Consider the following 25,079-nt stretch of genomic DNA (forward strand, 5'->3'; position numbering starts at 1 on the left):
ATTTCATTATGTAACAGGGAAAATAGCATTGCTACAAATTGTATCAAATTGTATCTGCCATAGACTTGCACACCACTAAAACTCAAGATAAGTCTTTTAAATGATAATAAACAAATATGAGAATGTTAATACAGCACATATTATACCAATTTTGCACCAAATTCATTGATTACCACTGCGTTCCTGGGCTCAATTTAAAGTGCTAATGTTAACCTTTAAGACCTTAAATGGCCTATGGACAGGTTATCTGAAGGACCACCTGTGCCCAATTGAGCCCGCCCTAGAATCATAGAATAGTAGGGTTGGAAGGGGCCCACAAGGCCATCGAGTCCAACCCCCTGCTCAATGCAGGAATCCAAGTCAGAGCATCCCCAACAGATGGCTGTCCAACCTAGTCTTGAATGCCTCCAGTGTGGGAGAGCCCACCACCTCCCTAGGGAATTGGTTCCATTGTCATATTGCTTTAACAGTCAGGATGTTTTTCCTGATGTTCAGCCGGAAGCTGGCTTCCTGTAACTTGAGCCCATTATTCCGTGCCCTGCTCTCTGGGATGATCGAGAAGAGATCTTGGCCTTCCTCTCTGTGACAACCTTTCAAGGACTTGAGGAACACTATCACATCTCCCCTCAGTCTTCTCTTCTCAAGGCTAAACATGCCCAGTTCTTTCAGTCTCTCTTCAGTCTCGTTTTGTTTCCAGTCCCCTGATCATCTTTGTTGCCCTTCTCTGAACCCTCTCCAGTTTGACTGCATCCGTGGTGCCCAGAACTGGACACTGTACTCCAGATGAGGCCTAACTTGTGCTGATAGAGGGGAACTAGTACTTCCCGGAATTTGGAAGCTATGCTTCTATTAATGCAGCCCAGAAGAGCATTTGCCTTTTTTGCAGCCAGATCACATTGTTGGCTCATATTCAGCTTGTGATCGACAACAATGCCAAGATCCTTCTCACTTGTAGTGTTGTTGAGCCACATATCCCCCATCTTGTAACTGTGTCTTTATTTTCTTTTTCCTAGGTGCAGAACTTGCCATTTATCCATATTAAATTTCATTCCGTTGTTTTCAGCCCAGCGCTCCAGTGTATCAAGATGACTTTGAATTTTGTTTCTGTCTTCCAAGTTATTAGCTACCCTGCCCAATTTTGTGTCATCTGCAGATCTGATCCGCATTCCCTGCACCTCCTCCTCCAAGTCATTAATACAAATGTTGAAGAGCACTGGGCCCAGGACTGTGCCCTGCAGCACCCCGCTTGTTACCTCTCCCCAGTTTGAGAAGATCCCATTGAGAAGCACTCTTTGAGTCCGATTCTGTAGCCAACTGTGGATCCACCAGATCATTGTTTCATCTAGCCCACTTCGAGCTAGTTTGCTCATCGGAATATCATGGGGCACTTTGTTGAAAGCTTTGCTGAAGTTGAGGTATATGATGTCTACAGCATTCCCACAGTCCACAAGGGAGGTTACTTGATCAAAAAATGAGATCAGATTCATCTGGCCGGATTTGTTCTTGACCAATCCATGTTGGTTTTGAGTAATCACCGCATTGTTTTCAAGGTGCTTCCAGATGGATTGCTTTATCATCTGCTCCAGAATGTTCCCAGGGATTGATGTCAGACTGACTGGTCTGTAGTTCCCAGGTTCCTCCTTTTTACCCTTTTTGAAGTTAGGGACAACATTAGCCCTCCTCCAGTCATCTGGCACTTCCCCCATCCTCCATGATTTCTCAAAGGGAATAGACAGTGGTTCTGAGAGTTCTTCTGCCAGTTCCTTTATGACTCTAGGATGCAGTTCATCTGGCCCTGGAGATTTGAACTCATTCAAAGTAATTAGGTGTTCCTTGACCATATGCCTATCGATCTCAAGCTGCAATGCTGCCCCTTCAGCCTGTACTTCGCCTTTGCCAGGGGGGTCATAGACCCTCTTTTGGGAGAAGACTGAGCCAAAGTAGGAATTGAGCACTTCTGCCTTTTCTTTGTCATCTGTCATTATTTTGCTGTCTTTATTTAATAGCTGAACCATCATTTCTTTCCTCTGTCTTTTGCTATGCACGTAGCTGAAGAAAGCCTTTTTGTTGCTTTTAGCATCCCTCGCTAACCTCAGCTCGTTCTCAGCTTTAGTCTTCCTGACGCCATCCCAGGCAATTCTGTGCCTGTACTGTTCCTTTGTTTCTTGGCCTTCTTTCCACTTCCAGTATGTGTCCTTTTTTGTTTTCAGGTCATCTCTAAGCTTTTTGTGAAGCCACATTGGCTTCTTCTGTTGTCTTCCACCTTTTCTTCTTGTTGGAATGGTTTGTAATTGTGCCTTGAGAATTTCCTTTTTTAAAAGCTCCCACCCATCTTGGACTCCTTTTCTCATTAGAGTCGCTTGCCATGGGACCTTACTGATCATTGTTCTGAGTTTATTAAAATCAGCTTTCCTAAAATCCAGGGTACGCGTTTGACTACACTCGGCTTTTGCTTCCCTTAGAACCAAGAACTCAAGTATAACATGGTCACTTGGCCCCTGGCCTTAAGGTCAGCTTCAGAAGAACTGTTCTCTGTCCCACCAGTTGGGAAGATCAAACTGTTGGGTACCGGGGACAGGGCTTTCTCAGTGTGGGGACACATTTGTGAAACTCAATTTCTGGGGAGCTCCATCATGTCCCCCATCTCCTCATTTTTAAAAGGGCACTAAAGACATTTGTCTTTTGCAAGATCTTTTAAGAATAATTTCTAGTATTATACATTTTTCCTGCTTTGTTTTAAAGTTTGAGGATTTCACAACTGCATGTATTATTGTTTTGCTGTCAGCCACCTTCAAAGGATTTCTATCTTGAAAGACAGGATACAAATAATTATAATAATCAATAATTTAAAAGTGACCCCTCATAGTTAGAAGAAAATGTCATCTGTAATATTTTCTTTTCCATTCCTATTATGGTAACAGTCTGGAGCCAAAATGACTTAAAAATGTGTTCATCAGTCTCAGCCCAACTAATTAAAATTTGCTGCTGCTGATCAATAAAGTAAAGTTTTACAGCACAATCCTGAACACATATTTTCAAAGCACATCCCTCAGAATCTGAATTACTTCTGAATCAGTGGCAAAATCTAAGGTGAAACCTATGGTTGAACTGAACACACAAAAGCTAGGAAATCATTTTCCCAACCATAATGCCAGTCACCTTTCAAACTACAACACACCTTGGGCAAAGGGACCAGCACATGTGTGGCAAGTGATGAAGGGCAGGAGTGTCAGAACTGGGTCATTCTTTCCCTTTGCAATCAACACAATAGACAAAGCTTCAGACTAATAGGACTTTATTTTGCTAAAGCCTAGCCTCTCTACAAATGCAAATTCAAGGAAAACTCTCAGGCTGCCCCCAGGCTCTAAACAACTAATCAACAACAGAGGAGATAAACTAGAGGGAGAGAAAGTTGAACTAGAGGGAGAGGAAGTTGCCAGCATTTTGGGGTATGAACCTCCTGGCCAAGCTAGCTCCACAGTGAAGCCCCTCCCTTAGGGTGGCTCACTCCTAGTTGGCTTCCAAGAGTGGCTATCCGGGCGGAGCATCTGAGCCCTGTCCCTAGCTTTTCCCACTTTCGTTTTGCGTTGTGCCCTAGTGTCTCTTAAGTCATGCCCCTCTTCCTCCTCCTTGGAAACTTGCATTCTGATAGTGGAGGGAGGGGACAGGTACTCAGTCTGGGCCATGTGTTGGTCAAGATCTTGGGAGGACTCTCTTCCAGCGTTTTGGCTCTCTAGGGAGGGTCCCTCCCCTAGCCTCTGATCTAGCTGTTGTTCCAACCCTGATTCAGAATCAGAGCTGTCAGACATCTCAAGGTGCTTAGACTCATCCCTGACAGGAGTCCATGGGGATGCACCCGTTATTGTTGAACCACAGGGCTCAGTCACGATTTCCCAGCTTTTGGGTGTTCAGTTCAACCATAACTCACGATTCCCCATAGTTTTTGCCACTGCTATCTCAGGTTTTGTTAGGAAGGGTGTGGAGACTGTGGTGTTTATCAACACTTGAGCTGTAAAAGAAGATTTCCCCACATTTAGTGCATGAGGATACATCAGCCCACCCCCACACACAATGGGTTTGTTCAGAAGAAGACTGTAATCACAATAGATTTCTCCTCCAAGGCATAGTTCATGCTGTGGGTGGGTGCCTGGGGGTGAGGGTAGGGATGTACGAAAGTCCCTTACCTTTGACAAAAGTTGATTCGAGGTGGGGGGGAGGCGCTCTGTCCCTCCCGCCGAAATTCTGGCCGGGGGGGAGGCGCCCCATCCCTCCCCCCTAAAATTCTGGCCGGGGGGAGGCGCCCCGTCCCTCCCGCTGCGAATCCTGTTCTGCCGGGACTGCAAATGGCGGCGGCCATAGCCGCCGCCGTTTGCGTCCCTGCAGTCAGCCGTGATAGGCTACGTAAATGTTTACGTCGCCTATCATGGCTGACTGGAAAAAAACCAAACAAACCGCACGTACGCAAATGGAGGCGCCCATGGGCGTCGCCATTTGCATTCCTTATTTTGGCACGTGTAGTCTACATAAACATTTACGGCGTTCCCCTTATTTTCGCCGTAGTCTACGTAAATGTCTACGTGACTACACGTGCCAAAATAAGGAATGCAAATGGCGGCGCCCATGGGCGCCGCCATTTGCGTATGCACGGTTGTTGTTTTTTCACTCAGCCGTGATAGGCTACGTAAACATTTACATAGCCTATCACGGTATTTTTTTTAAATCTAGCCGTGATAGGCTATGTAAATGTTTACGTAGCCTATCATGTTTTTTTGTTTTTAAAACTGGAAATAGCGGTGGCGGTGGCCGGTCAGAAGACCGGCCGCCGCCGCCGAACTGCCGCCGGAGCCACCGCCGCCAGGGACATTCGCACAAGGTAAGTCCCGTCCCGGGGGGGGGCGGGGGGCAGACCATTTCGCCACCAATTTCGGGGGGGCGAATGCGCTGGCATTCGGCCTCCCCGAGATTTGTGGCGAAATTCTCTGACATCCCTAGGTGAGGGTTTGTGCCTGCGGTGGGGTTCTGGAGGTGGGGGCTCCAGGCTGGGGGCACTGGTTTGGAGAGGAGCTCATGCCTGTGTCTGCTGGGTGGGGGCTTGTGCTAGGGATGGTGTCTGGGGTAGGGGCTCATGCTGGGGATGGTGATCAGGGGGTGGGGGCTTGTGTTGAGGGTAGGGCATCTGGGGGGAACTTGGTTGGGAGCCCCAGGCTGGGGGGGCAGTTGGAGGGGCAATTTGGGGTGGTTCGTACCTAGATCACTGCAGTGGAGGCTTGTGGCCAATCTAACTGGTGGGGCAGAAAGGGGATGGGTCACTGGGTGGGTCACTGGAGGTGGACCCAAGGGCATCTATTTTGCCATACACAAGCCTTTTGCTACACAGTTCAACTCAGCAACCCCTCCCCCTGCAGACATTTCTCCAGAATAACAACACAGAGAAAGCAGTTTGTAGCAGAGCCCACTTATTGAAAGCAACAGGGGAGGGGGGAGGAAGATACCCATTCCACACACAGGCAAACTGAGGCAGCAGGCAATTAAAAGTCGATGACTGCAAGACACAGAGAGAGAGAGTTTGGGTTACATAATCACAGCATACTAAGTTCACAGAAACAAAAGAGAGCAGGCTTTTTTAAAAGTGGCTTTAAGAAAACACTCCAATTTATCTGGAGTATGTCACAACACAGAGAAAGGCATTTGTAGACAAGCTTACTTCTCCAAGATTTAAATGAAAGGGAGATAGGAGACCAGGAAACCCATTTCACACACAGGCAAACTGAGGTAGCAGGCAATTAAGAGTCAATAACTGTAGGTGAGAGAGTTTGGGTTAAATAATCCCAGAGGTTTTTTAAAAAAGGTGTGGCCCAGCAAACATTAAACAGGAAGAATTTAGGCAGAAATATGTATTAGCAGGGGGTTGGACTCGAAGGCCTGGTAGGCCCCTTCCAACCCTACCATTCTATGATTCTATGATTTTTAAAACCACATGTTCACAATGTGACTCAGATGCATTATATAGCAAAACAAAATGGATTCCAGGCCCACATTTACAAACAGTTCAACCCATCAACCCTTCCCCCACAAATTTATCCAGAGTAACAACAGAGATGGACAGGAAGGCCTGGCGTGCTATGGTCCATGGGGTCACGAAGAGTCGGACACGACTGAACAACAACAAAACAGCAGAGATAAAGCAATTTCTAGCAGAACTGGCTTATCCAACACTGAAAGCAACGGCAGGGATGGGGGGGGAGGGAAGAACCCATTTCTCACACACATACACATGCTTACACGGAAATAAGACCCATTATATTTAGTGAGATGTACTTCGGTAGACCAACATAGGATTGCTGTATATATCCCATCGTTTAAAAGCACTTGACACACACAAGCAAATAATGCCAGTGTATTCTATCACAATAATAATGATAATACTAATAAGCATGAGCTTAAGTTGCAGCACCATAAATTGAAAAGAATTTATATTAAGGATAGACTCCGCCCACAGCAAATACACACACACACACACACACACACACGTGTAAGAATGTATCAGTTTGCAAATCCCTCCCTCCCTCCCTCCCACACACACACCAAATCCAAATACATTGTTACACAACATGGCAGCACAGACTTAAATGCATTCCCCCCAACCCCTATTTATTCAGGTGCAACCGCATGGAAACAAAAAATGCAAATCAACCACCCTTCTGCAAGGGCAGGGCACAGCCCCGTCATTCCTCCCCCTGCCTTGGACCTTGATTGATTGATCTGGACCAAGCTGCTCTGTCAAGGGCTCCAGAAGGCCCCGTTATCCCCCCCCCCCACCCGGCTTCATGCTGCAGCTCACTACAAACATTCCGAAGCCTCCAACCGATTTCCCTCAATAGAAAAAAATGGGTTTTGGGGGGGAAGCTCATATCTCCCCCAATCCTTGACCGGTGTTGCTGGATTTCAAACTCACTGCTAGTTGGCCCGTTCTCTCCCAGCTTGGCAAATTTGGTGGCTTTCCATCTATATTTCACACGACAGGCAGTTGGTCATGACTTTTCACTTTTTTTTGTTGAATTTTCATACTCAATTTGAGGCAGATCAGACAAGGGGGAGCTTAGCTATGCCCTAAAAACTGACTTTTGCCCCTATGGGAAAAACATGCAAAATGGTGTTCCCAACTGGGCCACCCACAGTCACTATAGACTGTGACACAAGCATCATCTTCTCCCATGCATTGGGCTTATAGAATCTGGACTTCAAATTACTATAGAACATCTTATCCCATACCTTAGAACATCTAACAGTTTAATGTTATGTTCTCCTTAGATCAGAGCTTTCCAAACTGTGTGCCACGACACATTAGTGTGTCGGCGGCAGTGTGTAGGTGTGTTGCGTGAAATGCAGAAAATTGTGCGGAAGGGCACCGCGGAGCTCCCTTACTCGCGTTTGCTTCCCTTGGCCCCTCCCCTGGAACTTCCTAAAGCAGCTAATGTTAAAGCAGCTTAGCTGCTAAGGCTTAGCAGCTAAGGCTTAGGTGCTTTAACATTAGCTGCTATAGGATCATGTGGCGTCTTGACGTAGGACACACGTGATTGGCGGTGTTAGAGCGGTACGGTGAGGAGTGTGGTAGCGCTGGCTGCACGAGGAGTGTGGAGAATTCGAAGTTAGCGGAGCAATTAGTTGAGCAATTTGCAATTAGCTCGGGCGAGAGGCTTACACACATCCTCGGTGCAGCTTCAGGGCAGCGGGGGAGAACAACGGCCCACTGGACGCCCCCAGAGCAGGGAGGGCTGCGCTGGGCAGGCGAGGAGCTTCGAGCCTGCGCTCCCCAGAAAGGTAGAGGCACGGGGCGAAGAGAGGGGAAGGGAGGTGCTGCCCTGGAAGCAGAGCTCGGCCCACGCTGGCGCGGAGAAGTGGCAGCGGCCACCAGCCCTGCATGGTTTCAGGCGTGCCCTTTGCAGACTTCTGCACCGTGCTGCCGCACGGCCAGGCCAGAGTACACGCAGGTGGAAACGCCGCCTGGGACTGCACTGAGCGGGCCGTCCGCCATCTTGGCCAGTCGGAACGGAGCTCAGTGGAGGCCAGAAGCCTCGGAATCAGCGTGCTCCCAAGCACCCGGGCGAGCGCAGCTGCAGGCTGTCACCCAGTCAACCCACCTGCTGCTGGCTGAAGGGAGGCCACCCTCCCAAACCCAATGTGGCAAACAGCAAGCCACCCACCACGTGGCACTTATGATTTGATTTCTGCCATTTATTTTCAACAATGGCAAAGTTAAAGACACTGAAACGTGAAAGCTTAAAAATGCTGGATGACGAAATGTGAGTGTCTTTATCTAATGTTCCACCAAATATTGAAAAGCTGTGTTCATCCCATCATCCTCATACATTCCATTAGAATGATAAGTAGTTATTGGTGTTATTCAACTTTTTAAAATTCTTGCACACATTTACATACTGTTACTCATAAATGACAACAATGTCTGTTATTATCTTACAAATCATATATTTTTAAAAATATAAATGAAAGGTTTTCATGAGATATGTTGTATCCCCATACATTTCATTATTACAATTTATGTATGTGTCCGTATCTCTTATAATGGGTTAGTTTAACCTCCTGTTTGCTAGTAAAACTGAATTACCGTGTTACGAAATGATGCATGTCTAAAAAGTGTGTCACCAACATGAAAAGTTTGGAAAGCTCTGCCTTAGATATTGGACACTCTACAGAAATATTCACATGTCATAGCAGCAAATCATGGGTTAATTAATTAACCCACAATTTGCCAGGTTGTGTGCCACATTCTGCGTAATTTTGCTGATCATAGGTTGCTGCATGACATGCAAACCCAGACACTTTTTGTTGTTTGTTGGTTAAACAACCCGAAGTTAACCTACAATTTGTTCTTAGGTTCACTTTAGGTTGTTTAACAACCCAAAGTGTCTGGGGTTCAGATGTCAGACAACCACCTATGATCAGGCTGATCAAAGGTTTGCTATGTGAAACAGAAACAACTCATGTGCAGCCATTCCCTCTTCCTAGGAAATTCTATGTAGTTCTGCGATGTCCCCTTCACAAATGAATCACAAAAAGGGGGCTCCATGTGTCCATGGGGAAATAGGGCCATGCCACTCCCCCCACTCCCCGGACCCCATGTCCACACATTAGGTGTAGGCATATGCAGTGGAGAACCCTACACAGGTAGACTTCTACATGAGCAGGATTGCATGTGTTCTGGAAGCCCAATTGTGCAGGATTCCAGAATTCACAGAAGTCTATGCATATAGGCTTCCTCGCCATAGACATGCATAAATGTCAGGGTTGGGGTGAGGAAGTCATGTGACCTCAAGGGGCCTTGATCACATGGAGCCTCCTTCACATTATTAATGCATGAAGGAGGCTTGACGGTTTTCATCAGCAAACTACAATTCCCAGTATTCTTTGAGAGGAGCCATGATAATTAAACTAGTATAAAGCTGATGTAAATTTGAGTGTACAAATATTTTCAAGGCTATTCTGTATTGGAGCTATTCATAATTTTCATTGGCTATAGAAAGACACTAACCCATCACTGTTACTCAGTTCTTAGTAATATGTTCTGTGTAACTCAAAAGCACCAACACCACACTATGAAGTTTCTTTGGTTTGCATAAAGGTATTCCCTATTTGGATTGTTTTTAATGGACCAATAAGGCCACACTTTTTGGTACTTTTTGATTCTCTCTCTCTCTCTCTCTCTCTCTAAGTGAGGGATGAATCCTTGTTTACTGTGTTCCTAATTAAGACAAACCGCTGACTGCAAGTTGTATCTCCACTTACCTAACGCAAGTTGAAATTAGGGATGGCGGAGAATTTCTCCCCGAATCTTCGGGGGGCCGAGCGCCAATGCATTCGGCTCCCCAAAATCGGCGGTGAAATTCTCCGCCCCCCACCCTCCCCGGGACGGGACCTACCTTTGGCGAATGTCCCTCCCAGCGGCGGGTCCCGGCGGCAGTTCGGCGGCGTTTCGTCACAGGCGGGGGCGGCGGCCGGTCTCCCGACCAGCTGCCGCCACCGCCATTGCAAAAAAAAAACAAAAGTAAAAAAAAAAAACACCCATGCATAGGCTACGTAACGATTTACGTAGCCTATCACGGCTGACTTTGGAAATCAAGCCATGATAGGCTATGTAAATCGTCACGTAGCCTATCACGGAGTCTTTTTTTTTTTTTTACTTTTTGTTTCACGGCCGGGGAGACGGGGCGCTTCTCCCCGGCCTGAATTTCGGCCGGGCGAGGCGGGAAGCCTCCCCCCCTTCGCCTGAACTTCAGGGGGGAAAGCGAAGTGCCTCCCCCCCACCGCGAAGCCAAGCTGCGAAAAGGTAAGTGACTTTCGTACATCCCTAGTTGAAATGTTATAACCCCTTGGAGCTCCTTGGAGATAGATGGAGCAGAAAATGTACTAAAGGGTTTCAAAAATTGCTCAACCACACAACTCATGCTCCAGTACTAGTTATACAGTTGCCAACATGCTGTTGTTTTATACAGAGATGCTAGTTGAAGGGAAGAGTGCAATGTTGTACCAAGAAGATAAAGCTAAGCCTTTGTAGACAGAAGGAAGGACGAGTGTCCTATAGAGATCTCATAAGTATTTTTAAGTATCAGACCCTTGCTATGAGAGCTTTACATTATGGTTTTGGTCAGAACAGACTCTGGACCTCATTTGATGTAGATTTTATTGGCCATATATGGTAAAAAGTGTAAGCAGGAAATGTACACTTGGTATATTCCAAAATTCTTATCTATTAAAGCTGCATATTTTGAACTAGTTTTTACCACCAAACCCCTAGAATTGATGTGTATCAAGTTTCTGCCACTTGAATAGATTGAAAGAATATTGGGACATAATGGCTGTACACTGATCACTTTACTTGACATCCTCAAGCACTAAAGATCAAAATAGTAATGCAAGCTTTATGAGAAAAATATTTTTCAGTGTTTGGATAACTAGTGAGAATAGATACTGATCATGGTAAGGACTAAAGTCGACTCCTAAAAGACATGCCTACAATAGCTGAGATAGAGAAATTGGGAACTATGCCTTCTCTCTCTCTCTCTCTCTCTCTCTCCACATACACACACAGCCTGAACATTTTAACAGGACCCTGCTAATGGGAGTTAACATGTTGCATGTCTGGCGCATGCATACAGTCCTATCCAAAATACAGTAACTTCAGTCATGCAGTTGTTTGATGTCTGGGCAAGGGCTATGTCTGCCTCTAGAGTTACATTTTGTTATTTCATCAGAGGGAAAGATTGGTAAGCTAGCAAATTATGCTAGTAAGTTATGTGAAAGATTGCAAGGAAGCCTACCAGTTTGCAGCAACTGCTGCTCAAAGGAATACGGACAGACAAAAGCACCACTATGATGTCCTAGTGCATTCTCAGGGCTCAGGTGCTAGCTTTCAACCTGAGCTTAAGTGCTGCTGTCTGAAAAGCTATCCTGTGTGAGTTGTGGAGGAGCTGTCAACATTCACCCCTCTTTCCCAGAACCTCAAAGAAACCATAAGTTCTCAAAGAACAGCTGGCCCCCAGAATCCCTAATGGAGAAATACCTCTGTGCACAAACCAGACAGTAACTCTACCATGTTTTTCATTTGGCTCCAAAGTTAGAGAGTATCTTGACCCATAAGTAGAGCCCAGATACAAAAGGGAACTGTTTCTCACTCACACCTTCACTCTGATAAGTGTCTTGGACTAACATTTAACCCTATATATAATTTTGTTCCACCCATCTAAATCCATTAAAATTCCAAGTTATTAACTCTTTACACATTTGAATAAAATCCTTCTTTTGAAATTGCACTTCAGGATTGTGAATGGGGAAAACTACCTTGTGACCAGAGTAAACATGGAGACCTGGCCGTTCTTGGTACCAGAGTTGAGGCAAAAGGTTAATTTCAACACTGACATGTGAACTGTTTTTTCTAAAAATTAATATTCCTCTTTTGATTGGCTCCAATAAACAGGCATACACAAGATCTTAACATTTTCAGTATCAGCTGTTTCTTAGGTTTGCCACTATTTCCCAGATTAAATCATAGAATCATAGAATAGTAGGGTTGGAAGGGGCCTACAAGGCCATCGAGTCCAACCCCCTGCTCAATGCAGGAATCCAAGTCAGAGCATCCCTGACAAATGGCTGTCCAGCCTCATCTTGAAGGCCTCCAGTGTGGGAGAGCCCACCACCTCCCCAGGGAATTGGTTCCATTGTCGTATTGCTCTTACAGTCAGGAAGTTTTTCCTGATGTTCAGCTGGAATCTGGCTTCCTGTAACTTGAGCCCATTATTCCGTGTCCTGCACTCTGGGATGATCAAGAAGAGATCCTGGCCTTCCTCTCTGTGACAACCTTTCAAGTACTTGAAGAGTGCTATCATATCTCCCCTCAGTCTTCTCTTCTCAAGGCTAAACATGCCCAGTTCTTTCAGTCTCTCTTCATAGGGCTTTGTTTCCAGTCCCCTGATCATCTTTGTTGCCCTCTTCTGAACCCTCTCCAGTTTGTCTGCATCCTTCTTAAAGTGTGGTGCCCAGAACTGGACACAGTACTCCAGATGAGGCCTAACTCATAAAATAAAATGATTATTAATCTTTTATTAAAAATAAAAGAAACATTTATTATGGATTCAGAAGCATTCTAATCATTTTACCTCTCCAGTGTTTTGAAAGACTGGATAATATCCTTTGCATGGCACCATAAGAAGTACACCTAAAAACAAATATGAATAAAATATAATGGGTAATTTGGAAATGTGGTACCATATTTCTTATGTACATAAAAGAACTTTATTTATCACATTTCTATATGGACCATTAGCCAAAGCTCTCCAGTTTAGAACATGGGTGCCCTGCTGTGTCACTGGTATGCCAGGTAGGCCGCTTCCATGACAGATATGCCAGCAGAATTGCTAAAATGGGGCAGAGTTGTAGATGGAACATGGGTGGCAGAAGGTGCATACCTACTGTGCATCCAGGTGCTTGGGTTATGTGTTTCAACTGCTACCTATTGCTCATTATTCTTTCCCTGTGTCTTCCTTTGCTCCCCACGGACTGCTCTCCTGCAGGTGCAGAATCCATCCCATGATGAAGACCACAAGGGAAGCCCACCACATGACCAGCATGAGTGACTAGGATATTTCTGGCTATTCTTTCATAGGGTTGTTAACTTTCTTATTCCAGGCATACCCATACACCCTTGCAAGTTCTACGACAGACAATTATGCAACAGGTGAAGGTGTTGCTAACATGGAGCTGGTGCAATCAAGGACATTGCATCTGCTACCCTGCTATCTGCTGAGTGACAGGAGCCCAACTGGAGCAAGTGACTGGCAGCCCCACACATGTGTATTTTCCTTTTAGGATCTCCTCCATCCCAGACACTGTTCAATAAAGCCTTTGAAAATGCTACATATATTGTTTCTTTATTGCAAGGAAGTGGTTGCTAGGGATTCCTTTCCCACACCCTAGTAGGAGCTGGCTTTAGCTGACCTCAGTGTAGGACTCCAAAGTAGAGATGGATGAATCAGTCTATCTCCAGTCTGTGTCAATTTTGTTTGTATTTGGTCATAAGTCTGTTCCATCCAATTTCCACATCAGTGGAAATTATTATTGTTTAAATGCACAAAATTTGCATTTTTATTCATATCCAGTTTTCCTTAACATACTCATTTTGTGTGTCACACAATTCCCATAAAATATTTATTTTTCCTAACAGATGGATTTTGTACACCTAACGTTTTCCTAATATTTTTCTGTGCAGTTTTTTGAGCCAAAAATGCCACTGCAAAACTCAGGAGTGTGCAATCTGAAGGATAACTGTGTTCCAGTCTGCACATTACATTAGTCCAGGAAGTGGAAATTATGTCAGTTAACTTAAAAGTGCAGACCAAACAAAATTCTTCCCTATTCCTACTCAGGGGGAGGGGGAGGGAACTTGATGAGCTCAGAAGCAGTAGCCTCTTTTCCCTCTGCTCACTCAGATGCCATGGGCTATGAGAAGGCTGGCCTTTCAGGGTGCACAAGTGGGATGGGTGCTGCTGCCAGGATGCATGAGGCAGTCAAAGTTGAGGGTAGGAGGGATGTTGGGAGTGGGGTGGGCATTTGGGCCTGTTTGGATACTGCTCAGCAGGGGTGGGATGATCGATCAGATGGGTCACCAGGAAAGGGCCAAAAGTGCTAGTTGGCCCATGCAGGAGGCAGGCTATTGATCCACGCAATACTTAATTGGCTCAGGTGTGCTTGAGTATGGGGGCCCCTTCCCCTTTCCTAAAGTGGAGTTGAACCAGGGACCTCCTGTGCTCTGGTCTTTGGGCAGGGGAGAAGACAAAAGTCCCTGGTGTGTCTGTCTGCTGCTGTGGCTGAGTGGTTAGGAAACTGCTCTGGGGAACTTGCAGTATGGGTTTGAGTCATGAGAGCTCTGTCTGTTTCTCTCCTTCCTTCCTGGTAGGTCTCAAACTCTCATTCCCTGCTTCCCTATCCCATGCAATGAGCCCATGCAGTAGAGCATTAGCAGTAATGCGCATTTGGACTAATGTGCATTAGTTAATGCTAGTCAGCACTAATGCACGTTAGTGCAAGTCTGCAAGTGCTCATTAGCGCTAATGTGAATTAGTGCAAATCCCTCCCCAAAGTGAAAAACTGGTCTGCAAGTTTGCAGAATCTACAGGACTTGGAAAAAAGCCAGTTCGCTGCAGATTTCACAGGTTGGATTCATCAAAATCCAAACTCATTTGAATCCACTGTGGATTTCTCCAACATCAACAGTCAAGTGCCAGGAGGTCTGCGAGTGTTCTCTGCAGGCATCCTGCCAATGAAATGACATGGATGCAGCTTTCTGTGGACTCTCCTTTCTCCCCTTTGTGTGTGGTACTCCAAAACAGTTGTTGTCAGATGCATAAGGGGATTTGAACTCATGTCAGGAGGAATACCTATCGCTGATGGATGAAGGTGCATGTTGTATGTGTTGTGATGTCAGTCTGCATGCTGGGGGCATGTCCCCATTGTCATGAGTTCTTGGCTACCTCCATATGTGAACAGTATGTAGGCACTGGCACATTCCCTAATTTTTGTGGGCACTAAGTGTGTTTCCAGTGATGCTGTAGATCTGTTGTTTCTCTGCCATTTTTGTATTTTCTGGTGTATGTGTTTTTCCCTCCCCCTCCCATACACTGAATACACTGGCAGCTCTGATGGTATAGTGGCCATGTATCTCTCCCCTGCCCCCAACATAATGTTAGAATAGGATTGCTTTTCCCATGACCACTGGCCAAACTGGCTGGGACTGATGGAAGTTGTGGTCCAAAACATCTGGAGGGCCACACATTGGGGAAGGCAGCCCTAGACCATTTAGGCTTCACTGGAAACATATGCCACCGATGTAGTATATATCTGCAAAGCCATCTCTGCACGCATGCATGCATGCATGCATGCATATATATATATATATATACACACACACACACATATATATATATGCAAGTGCCTTGCAAATGGTGATTATTATAAGTGGTGACTCATGAAATCTATTATTTTCAGTGAGAAATACACACCACACTTTTCCCAGTGTCATAAACACATGCATGCACAATCACATCTTTGCATGTATACAAGACACACAAAAGCTCTTTCATCCTCCACTGGAAGGGAAATTGCTTTGTCTGTGATGACAGGTACCATTTCTGTACATAAATACACACACGCGCGCATGATGCGCACAAAGGTCCCAACATGAATACAGAATGCCAACCATGATAGCTTGCAAGGCAGCCTCTCAGACAGCTGCTTCTTGTGGCAAGCTGGGCATCATGCATGAAAATAGATCTACTTGTGGAAAAACCCAAAAGCCTTCTGTTGTTTATAGAGGAATGGTCAATTTTCCATGAGAAAGCTGGCCTGTTGGTGATGGGAGAGAGAGGGGGAGAGAAAGCAAGCTGAGCAGCGTCCTTGGGGGGGAAAGGAGAGCCTGCTAAGCCTCATTCCCTGACTGTAGAGTCCCAACAACATTCATTTCCCACCACTGCTAAGCCCTGGCAATTTTCTCTAGCATAGATTTCCCCCATCTTGATGAAAGCATGACCTTCTGCATACTTCCTCCTTCCTTCTCCCAACTGGTGGCAGTGGTACATGCCCCTCTGTGCATGTGCATATGATGATGGCTACTTTTCTAGAGATGGGGAGGGAGTAGGATCATCCTCCTCCTTTCTGATGCCACAAAAGTGCCCTTGTGTGATACCTCTGTGCTGCATGAAGGACAGGAATTCCTGACAGGTAAAGATGAACCTATATTTACTGCCAAAAAGGCACTGGGCAGGAGTGTATGTTGTCTGTTTTTAAGTGGTGGTGCAATGGCTCACAGTATTGGGCTAAAAGACAAATTTACTTAAATTCAACTACTTCTGGCCACTACAAGTTGATAGCAGCCAAATTGCAAGGTCAAGCACAAGGATTTTATGCATTGCATATGATCTCCCTGAGTGTTCTGGTTACATTTACTGTATAACCAGATGTGTACTCTGTAATTTATTTTGTTTGATCTTTTTAAAGTTGAGGAAAATAAGCAACAAAAGGCTGAGACTAAAGGGGCATGGGAAGCATTGGAGTTACAGAAGAAGTTTTGGGGAGGACTGAAAGCCTTTGTTTAGTTTTGCTATTTTAGACCTAGGCCAATAATAGGAGTGTTATTCTTTGCTTCAGGTTCTTAGATCATGCCCCTCACTAGGATTTGCAAGAGGTGTATTATGTGGCAATTATATATGGTTGTATCTCTCTCTTCCTCTGTACAACTCTACAGTATATACAGAGTGTCTAAGGTTACCTCTCTGCTTCAAGGTTGACTGCATACAGAAGGAAAGGATATTTGTGTTTTTCTCCACAAACCAGAAACAAACTAGCTCTCTGTCTGAAGCAGATTTCAGTCTGTTTATTGGGAAATTTAGCAAGTTGCAGTTTTCTAAAGATTTTTTGGGGGTAAAATTGATAAAAATAATGAGGGGGGTAAAATTAAAGGATGCTGCATGTGAGCAATATAGAATCCAAATGTAGACGTGACATGTAGAAGTCCCGGGAACTCAAAAAATTCCTCGAGGATTTTATAGCCCGTATTGTCAAAAAGCCCAACCCATGGGAAATTTCTCCTGTACCAGCACCACTGAAATGAATAGAAGCACAGTTACAATCTTGTATAGCTTCCAGTCATTTCAATGGAGTTACAACAGGAGAACATTATGAAGGGCCACATCTTGTATTTCCTAGTGTTACTTCAGGATTAAAGACTACTTTTCACCATAGACCCTTTATAGGAATGTCCCTGACAGACCAGTATTTCACAACTGTCTTAAAAAGAGCTGATGTCCTTCATAGGAAAAAAAAGATTAGATGGGTCAGTAAGACAAGTTATTAGGCAACAGGCTTGCGTGCTGGTAAAATGTAATTTAACTGTCTCCTATTTAGAAAGAAGATTACGGCAGTATAATTACATAGCTGTGATTGAGGAAACTTATGACACTTTTCATTTGAGGCAACATTTGAGAAGTAGCTAACATTTCTATCATTCAAACGTGTGTGTAAGCAGTTATTGAATTTGTATGTATAAACGGTACCTTGGATTGTAATGGGGGGGGGTTGTGTCTAATTATTGTTGTAGTTTGGCTTGTACAAGAGATGTTGATCCACAAACAAGTGATCACTAAAATAGCAGCCCCTTGGATATTTAAAACCTCAGAGCCTGACAATGCCTAACATTTATCACATCAAAAGCCGCCATATGTAAGCCTGACTCTGTTTGCTGAGAATTCTGCCTAGAAATAGACAGAGGAATCAGGAGGCAATTCTGAGCAAACACACTGGGAACAAGGGCCACTAAAAGAACAGATAACCAGAGATAAACAAGGGCCAGAAGGAGAAAGGAGGTGTCTCCTTCCCTGACCATCTATGACCCCCTCCAACTTTCTCTGCCTGTCTCTTTCAGGGAACCTTCAGAATTCTTGACTGTCAAAACCTGGCTTACACATAACCCCTTGCAACATGATGAATGTAATATGTAACTAGATTCTAAGATGGTGGTAGCATTGTCCAACATACAAACAAACACAAAGAAGAAAGAGCTGCACATATATTGGAATAATCCAAAAGCAAATGCTTTTACCTGCAAAAGTGTATGCACGGCATGTGTAACAGGAAAAATACCTTCTGTGACCGATAAACAACTTGAAAATCCAACGAAGTGACCAATTTTGAAAGAGTCCATAATTAAAGTAATCACTGCAAACAAAGTAATACCACCTGAAATAAATTTTAAAAGAAAATGTTACTCTGAAGGTGATGGGTTGGATTCAAACTCAATCATACTTAGAGTAGACCCACTGAAATCAATAGGGCAAGTTAGTTAGCAACTAACTGTTCACTTTCTGGCTCTCACTGGGAGCTCTCCCAGGTCCTGCATAACCCAACTTTTCCCTGCTATGAGATATGTTACCTGATACTTCCCCACACTTCAAGCTTTGCTCATTGTCCCAGATCTTTATGCAGGAAGGTGCCAAGAGAGGGCATAGGAAAAAAAATGGTGTTAGTATGTATACTAATACTGTATGGAAGGAAGGCAGAGTAAAAAGATGAAGAGATGTTTGTCCCTTTGTCCCTCTTCACTCCTCTGCTTTACTCACACTCACTCATCCTAAGTCACGTATGCATGCATGCATGCATCACATACACACACAAATCTCTCCTTTCTCTATCTCCTTTCAGCCATCTCCTTTGAGCAGCAGCAACAACAACCAACAGTAACACAGCAAGATCTTGCTAGACACTTTAAGGGTAGGAATCAGCTGAGCTTGCAGGCAACTCCTGCTCCTTAAACGTCAAACAGAGGATTGATAAGTTGGCATGAGAAAGTGCAGCATCCTGTGTTCATCTCCAGCCAAGCCAAGCCCCCAGAGCCCCCCCCCCCAAATTGACACTTCCTCCACCCCTTACTTTGATATCTTGAGGATACGAGTGAAAAGTCCTTTCTAGTCCCACCCAGCAGAGGTCAAGGTATGCAGGAAAGAGCAAGAGCAGTGGTTGTGGTGGTGGAGCCCATGAACAAGCCAAGGCTGGATACCATGGAGTGGGATTTAATTCTTTCAGGCCACCTTCTCTCCTGAAATCATGGAGGGGATTCATTATGGGCTCTGGAGAAGACTATGACAAGCTGCACTCTTCCTCAGAGCCCAAGGTAATCCAGCTCCTGCAGTCACTTTGAGGGCGCCTTGGATTTGATCATGTTCAGTCCTTCCCCACATCCAAAACTGCTGAGGAGGAACAGACAAGGCTCAGAGGAAATGAACCATGGCAGATGGGGGAGACTGGCTGAGGTGTTCAACCAACCTCAGCCTTGGAACCAGGTTTGTTCAAGGCTGACTTTCCATCTGGCATCCCAATTCCCTAACCTGGCCAGCCATTGGATAGCACCAATGTACATGCAGAACCCTAGGCTACGATGGGTCAGAACTGCCCCCACTATTCTTCTTCAAGGGCAAAGCTTGCTACTGTAGGACATCCCCCCTCATTAGGTATAGTGGATGTCTGCATATTTGACAGAAACAGATGCTGAATGAATGCAATGTGATTGTAAGAACATGAATGTACAATTTTAGGCTTCCACCATATATTGTTAGTAACTGCAGAAAGAAATTAACAAAGATATGGATTTTTAAACTGAAATAATGTTCAAGATTGCCTTTTGGTTTTCAACCATTATTTGACAACTTCTTTGTGCGTGTGTCAAAGCTATTATCATACTTGGCCTTAAAAAGATGAGATAACTTGATTATGTAATTATTATAGTCAACGTGCACCTGTGTATTCCCAGTAGCCTGCCATCTATAATACTAAAGGAAGAAATACAGAAAGTAAAACTTGCCTAGCCTGCTCAGCTTCCTGCATCTGTACAGGGTTTTTTTTCCCCCCCATGGAGCTAATAGCAGCTTTGGGGCTGATTTACAACAGGGGAAAGGGCATGGGAGGTAAGGGTTAACACTCTGCACCACCCCACAACACAACATCCTGATCTTCAAAGTACTAATTATCCTAGGAGATCCTAATCATATTTTCCTCCCAGACATAATTCTTTTTTTTGTTGTTGGTTCATCCTATTACACTTATACCACAGTAGGAATCACCCATCTCAGAAAATCTTTGCCAAGATAACTAACTTCTACTAAGTTTTGCAATGGATTTTCTTTATTTCTTTTTGAAGGATAGTTCTTATAGTCAAGTGGATGCTGGGTGGGGGGAAATATACAAATGCATGGCAAGAATGCCCACTGGAAACAATGGGAGCTACCTGAAGGCAAATAGGAAACAATGGGATCTGGGAATGCTACTTGACATGACTGGTCTGCATTAAAATCAAGGCAAGCCACAAAAAAGAAAAAAAAGGAGTGTGTTCTGAGAGGGAAATGGAATTGGGTGCAAAGAAAAGAAATGAGGTGGTTTATATTGCTGTTCAGGATATAATAAAATCCTATTATAACAAACACTATTTTGGAAAAATATATTTTGAAGGGTGGCTTAGATGTCTCTTAAATAAACCCTATTAACCATGTTGACAGGGGAGACTGATGGGGAATAGTAATGGCTGATCAGTCCAGTTGAGAGACTGGAACAATGATCTTGAGAGACTGGAACTAACACGGATTAGGAGTGTTATTCTGTGCACTGTGGTGTGGATACGGTTAGTGAGCAGGAGGCGGTCTGTGGCACACTGGTTTTGTGGGATGGGTTCCAGCTTTTTCCTTCTGATGAAGTGGACAAGGTGCTTTCATCTGTAAGGCCGACCACCTGCTTACTTGATCCTTGCCCATCTTGGCCCATTATGAGCTGCAGAGAGAGGCTAGGTGGGGGGATCAAGGCGGTGGTGAACGCCTCCCTTGAGGAGGGAGTGATGCCATCAGCCCTCAAGGAGGCAGTGATAAGACTGCTTTTTAAAAAGCCCTCCTTGGATCCCCAAGTTCTGAACAACTTTCACCCAGTCTCGAATCTGCCTTTTTTGGGCAAGGTGATTGAGCAGGTGGTGGCGATGCAGTTGAAGGCACACTTGGAAGAAACCAATTATCTAGAGCCATTTCAGTCGGGCTTCAGGCCTGGGCATGGGACAGAAACGGCCTTGGTTGCCTTGGTGGATGATATGAGGAGGGCTCTGGATAGGGGCGGATGCTCCTTCCTTGTTCTCCTCGACCTCTCAGCAGCTTTTGATACCGTTGACCACGGTATCTTCCTGGACCACCTGGAGGGGTTCGGCATTGGAGACACCGTATTACGGTGGTTCCGGTCCTTCCTCTCTGGCAGGTACCAGAGGGTAGCACTGGGAGAAGAGGTTTCGGACCCGTGGCCGTTCACTTGTGGGGTGCCACAGGGTTCCGTCCTCTCCCCGATGCTATTTAACATCTATGTGAAGCCGCTGGGGGCTATCATCAGGAGGTTTGGGGTGCAGTGTCATCAGTATGCGGATGACACGCAGCTCTACCTCTCATTCAAATCTTCACCAAGGTTGGCCGCAGAATCCCTGTCCAAATGTCTGGAGACAGTGAGTGGCTGGATGGGGAGGAATAAGCTGAAGCTGAACCCTGACAAGACCGAGGTACTTTTGGTGGGAGACAAGAGGAGGCTGGGGGATGTTGACCTGGTGTTGAATGGGGTACGGTTACCCTTGAAAGACCAGGTCCTCAGCCTGGGGGTCATCTTAGACCCCCCAGCTGTCCATGGAGGCTCAGGTGTCAGCTGTGAGCCGGACAGCACTGTACCAACTCCATCTGATACGGCGGCTGTGCCCCTACCTTCCCGACCATCTGCTCCCATCGGTAGTACATGCCCTGGTCTCCTCTCGTTTAGACTACTGTAATGCGCTCTACGTGGGGTTACCCTTGAAGATGGTTCGGAAGCTGCAGCTGGTACAGAACACGGCAGCTCACCTGATTAAAGGCATCCACCAGCGAGATCACATCACTCCAGTGCTGAAGGAGTTGTACTGGCTAGCAGTTGTTTTCCAGGCCAAATTCAAGGTGTTGGTTTTGACCTTTAAAACCCTATATGGTTCCGGCCCAGCCTATCTCAAGGAGCACCTCCAGCAACACCGGATAGGCCGCTCAACAAGATCAGCCTCAGATGGCCTTCTCTCTGTCCCATCAGGACAGCTAGGCTGGTGAGGACGAGGGAGAGGGCCTTCTCTGTGGTGGCCCCCACTCTGTGGAACTCCCTCCCTAGGGAACTCTGCCATGACCCCTCTTTTATGAGCTTCTGCCATGCATTAAAAACATGGTTGTTCAAGCAGGCATTTGGGGTGGGCTAGGGTAATTTTAGAAATGTGATGTTTTTAATGTTGAATTTTATTGTATAAACTGTTTTTTATTTAAATAAGCTGTTTATTGCAGCTGCAAAAAGTGATGTCATGCTGCTTGCTTGCCATCACACATCATAAAATGTCTAACGTATTAATTTGCAAAAAGTGTGCACACTAGTGGGAAGCAATTCACACTTACTTGTATGTCTAGTGTTATGAAACTAAAGGTGCTTTCACTTGTACTTTAAAAAAAATTCAGTCCTGGATGAAGTTTAAATGATATGCACAGAATACATACCTAAAAAGGGTGGGTGGGGCAGGAGGGAGGAGATTTGGATTGTTGTTTGAATGTTAGGTTCTGTCACACAATCATTAATCATACATACAGTTGTATGATTAAAGTTCTTTGTTAAAGCTGGACTATATAGTCTATTCTCAGGCTTGTCACTCCACTCCCAGGGAGCATCACTTCAGTCTTTCAAGGTCTGTCATTGCTATTCTGCATCATTTCGCCCTGTCAATGTGATTAATGGGGTTTATTTAGGGCACAATCCTAAGCATGTTTAGACAGAAAAAAGTCCTACAACTCCCCAGCCACTAATGCTGGAGTTGTAGGGCTTTTCTCTCTCTAAACATGTATAGGATTGCACCCTTTGATACTTCTAAGACACCTTTCAAATAAAATATTTTTTCCAAAATGGCATACATATCATATTAAAACATCAAAATTAATGTCCAAAATAATAAAACAGAAAGAGCAATATAAAACATCTCATTTCTTTTCTGCCCCTGTGGCCCACTGCATGAGGTTCTACTTCTTGTTTTATTTGTGGCTTATTTGTACTTTGCATTGAATTCAATGAAACCCAGTCATGTCAACTGGCATTCATAGCTCCCATGATTTCCTATGAGCCTTCAGATTAGCTCCCATTGTTTCCAATGAGCATTCTTGTAATTTATTTTAGCACATTCCAGGGAGGAGGAGGGTAGCTGAGACTTGCAACTTGACCTAAACACATTTACTCAAAAATTAGTATCATTCTAGCCAGAATAATGTGTGAACAATAATGGATATAAGGGACCACCATCCTGTAGTCAGGCGGAGCAACATTTCTTTCTCCCCCCCCCCCATGCTCTTATGTGCCTAGCTGTGCAGAGCCCCTACCCTTCCAACAATCCATACCCTGGCCCTTCTAAAAATTTAATTTCTGCAAAACAGTGAATCACAAACCTGTACAAGGATTTGCATATTTTGCATACTCAACTGCATACTTTATTATACGCACAGAATTGGAATTTTTTGATTACAGAATTTGCAAACTTAGGGCAAAATCCCCACTGAACTCAGGGGAACTTAGGAAACACGCACAGATTGGGGTGCACACGTGACACTGATTAACCTCCCAAAATCCACAGTCAGGCAATATCCGTATTAGGAACAAACGAATATGCACAACAGTGTAATGCATTCTCAGATACTCTTTCCCAAAATCATATTTTATCTAGTTTAAAGCAAACCTAACATGACCCATTCTACAAACCTATGCACATTTATTTGAGAGCAAGCTCCATGGAAATCAGCTCCGTTGCAAGTCAGTTCGGGTAAGGAGTGGGCTACGAGGCTTGGCCAGTTACTATGGAGTAACACTACTCTCCTAGCTCAAGTGACCTCGACGAAGCGCCAATGTGGCCTTAACGCCGCAGGTCCCGCCGCACTTGCCCCCCACGCGCCCGGGGATCCACTCACACTTGAGCCAGCGCGCTCCGGCATGGGTATCCTTGTCCTGGATCAGCCTCTTCTGCGCGTAGCGGCGGCAAATGTACCAGGCCATCCAGAGGAGCTGGAGCAGCATGAGGGTGATGAGGTAGGAGAGGACGGCGCTCTTGGCAATGCCCTCGGCGTGCACCGCCCAGGCGAACATCAGCAGCAGCCCCGCCAGGAAGAGATGCAGACCGTACTGGCTGCTCAGAATCTCGGCGTTTTTCTGCGGGTAGCCTCGGCCCCCGAGGAGAGCCAGGCGGCCGCCACTGCCACCCCCTTTGGACTGCGCCGGCGAGGGTGGGGCCCCCTCGGCCGTCTTCTCCAGCTCCCACGCCCCGTCCACTGCCTGCGCGGCCGGGCGTTTCTTGGCGCGGCTCTTCTCGCCCTTCCGGGTAGATTCGGAGGGGCTGCTTGCCTTCCCTTCGAGGACCATGTCTGCGTGGCTGGGAAATGCGCCCCTCGAAGGGGAACGAAGCCACAGGTGCCCGCGGGTGGGCGTGGGCGTCTTGCGGTCTCGACAGCGCCCAAGTCTCTCAGCACCGAGGTGCGTTTAGGTGGAAGCGGAGGGGAAAGCGCCGCACCTGCCAGTGTTCCCAGGGCCAGGAAGGGCGCGCAGGCGCGGGCAACGTGGCGGCTTCCTCTCTGCGCGCAGCCCCCTTCGAAACTGCCCCTCTCCTCTAGCCTATGGCGAGTCCTCCTGTGTCGTCCAGAATAGTTCTGGTTGGGCTGGAGGCGCGCAACCCACGCTGGGGTCCCCTCCTTGTGAGCGAGGCGCTTCACGCTTTCGGTCTCAATTCAGCCGCCTCCGCTGTCGGCCGGCCGCGTTCGGTTTGATAACTTCTGCCACCTGACTTCTCCCTCAAGCTGTCTATTCCCCTCAGCGCCCCCGTTCACAATTGAGTAGGAGACCGGCCTCCTTCGGCGTATTTATGGAGCCGTCCTCTGGGCTGGAAGGGGTCCTCCTGATGTCATTTGGGTGTG

At 45.8% G+C, this 25,079-nt stretch overlaps 1 protein-coding gene across 1 annotated transcript in view; it reads right to left on the minus strand.

The window, feature by feature from the left end:
- The window catches only part of OTOP1 (otopetrin 1), a 32,424-nt gene extending 7,720 nt beyond the window's left edge, over window positions 1–24,704 (minus strand). The window contains exons 1-3 of the mRNA XM_084857125.1: window positions 24,084–24,704; window positions 18,164–18,300; window positions 12,672–12,730 (exon numbers count right to left, since the gene is read on the minus strand). Coding sequence (XP_084713251.1) covers window positions 12,672–12,730; window positions 18,164–18,300; window positions 24,084–24,531 — 644 coding nt within the window. The 5' untranslated portion in view covers window positions 24,532–24,704. The remainder of the gene's footprint in view (window positions 1–12,671; window positions 12,731–18,163; window positions 18,301–24,083) is intronic.
- Between the last annotated feature and the right edge of the window lie 375 nt (window positions 24,705–25,079).

The sequence above is a fragment of the Heloderma suspectum genome, chromosome 5 (genome assembly GCF_057233095.1).
Source record: "Heloderma suspectum isolate Gila_16-S chromosome 5, 16-S_ref, whole genome shotgun sequence".
Taxonomy (NCBI): domain Eukaryota; kingdom Metazoa; phylum Chordata; class Lepidosauria; order Squamata; family Helodermatidae; genus Heloderma; species Heloderma suspectum.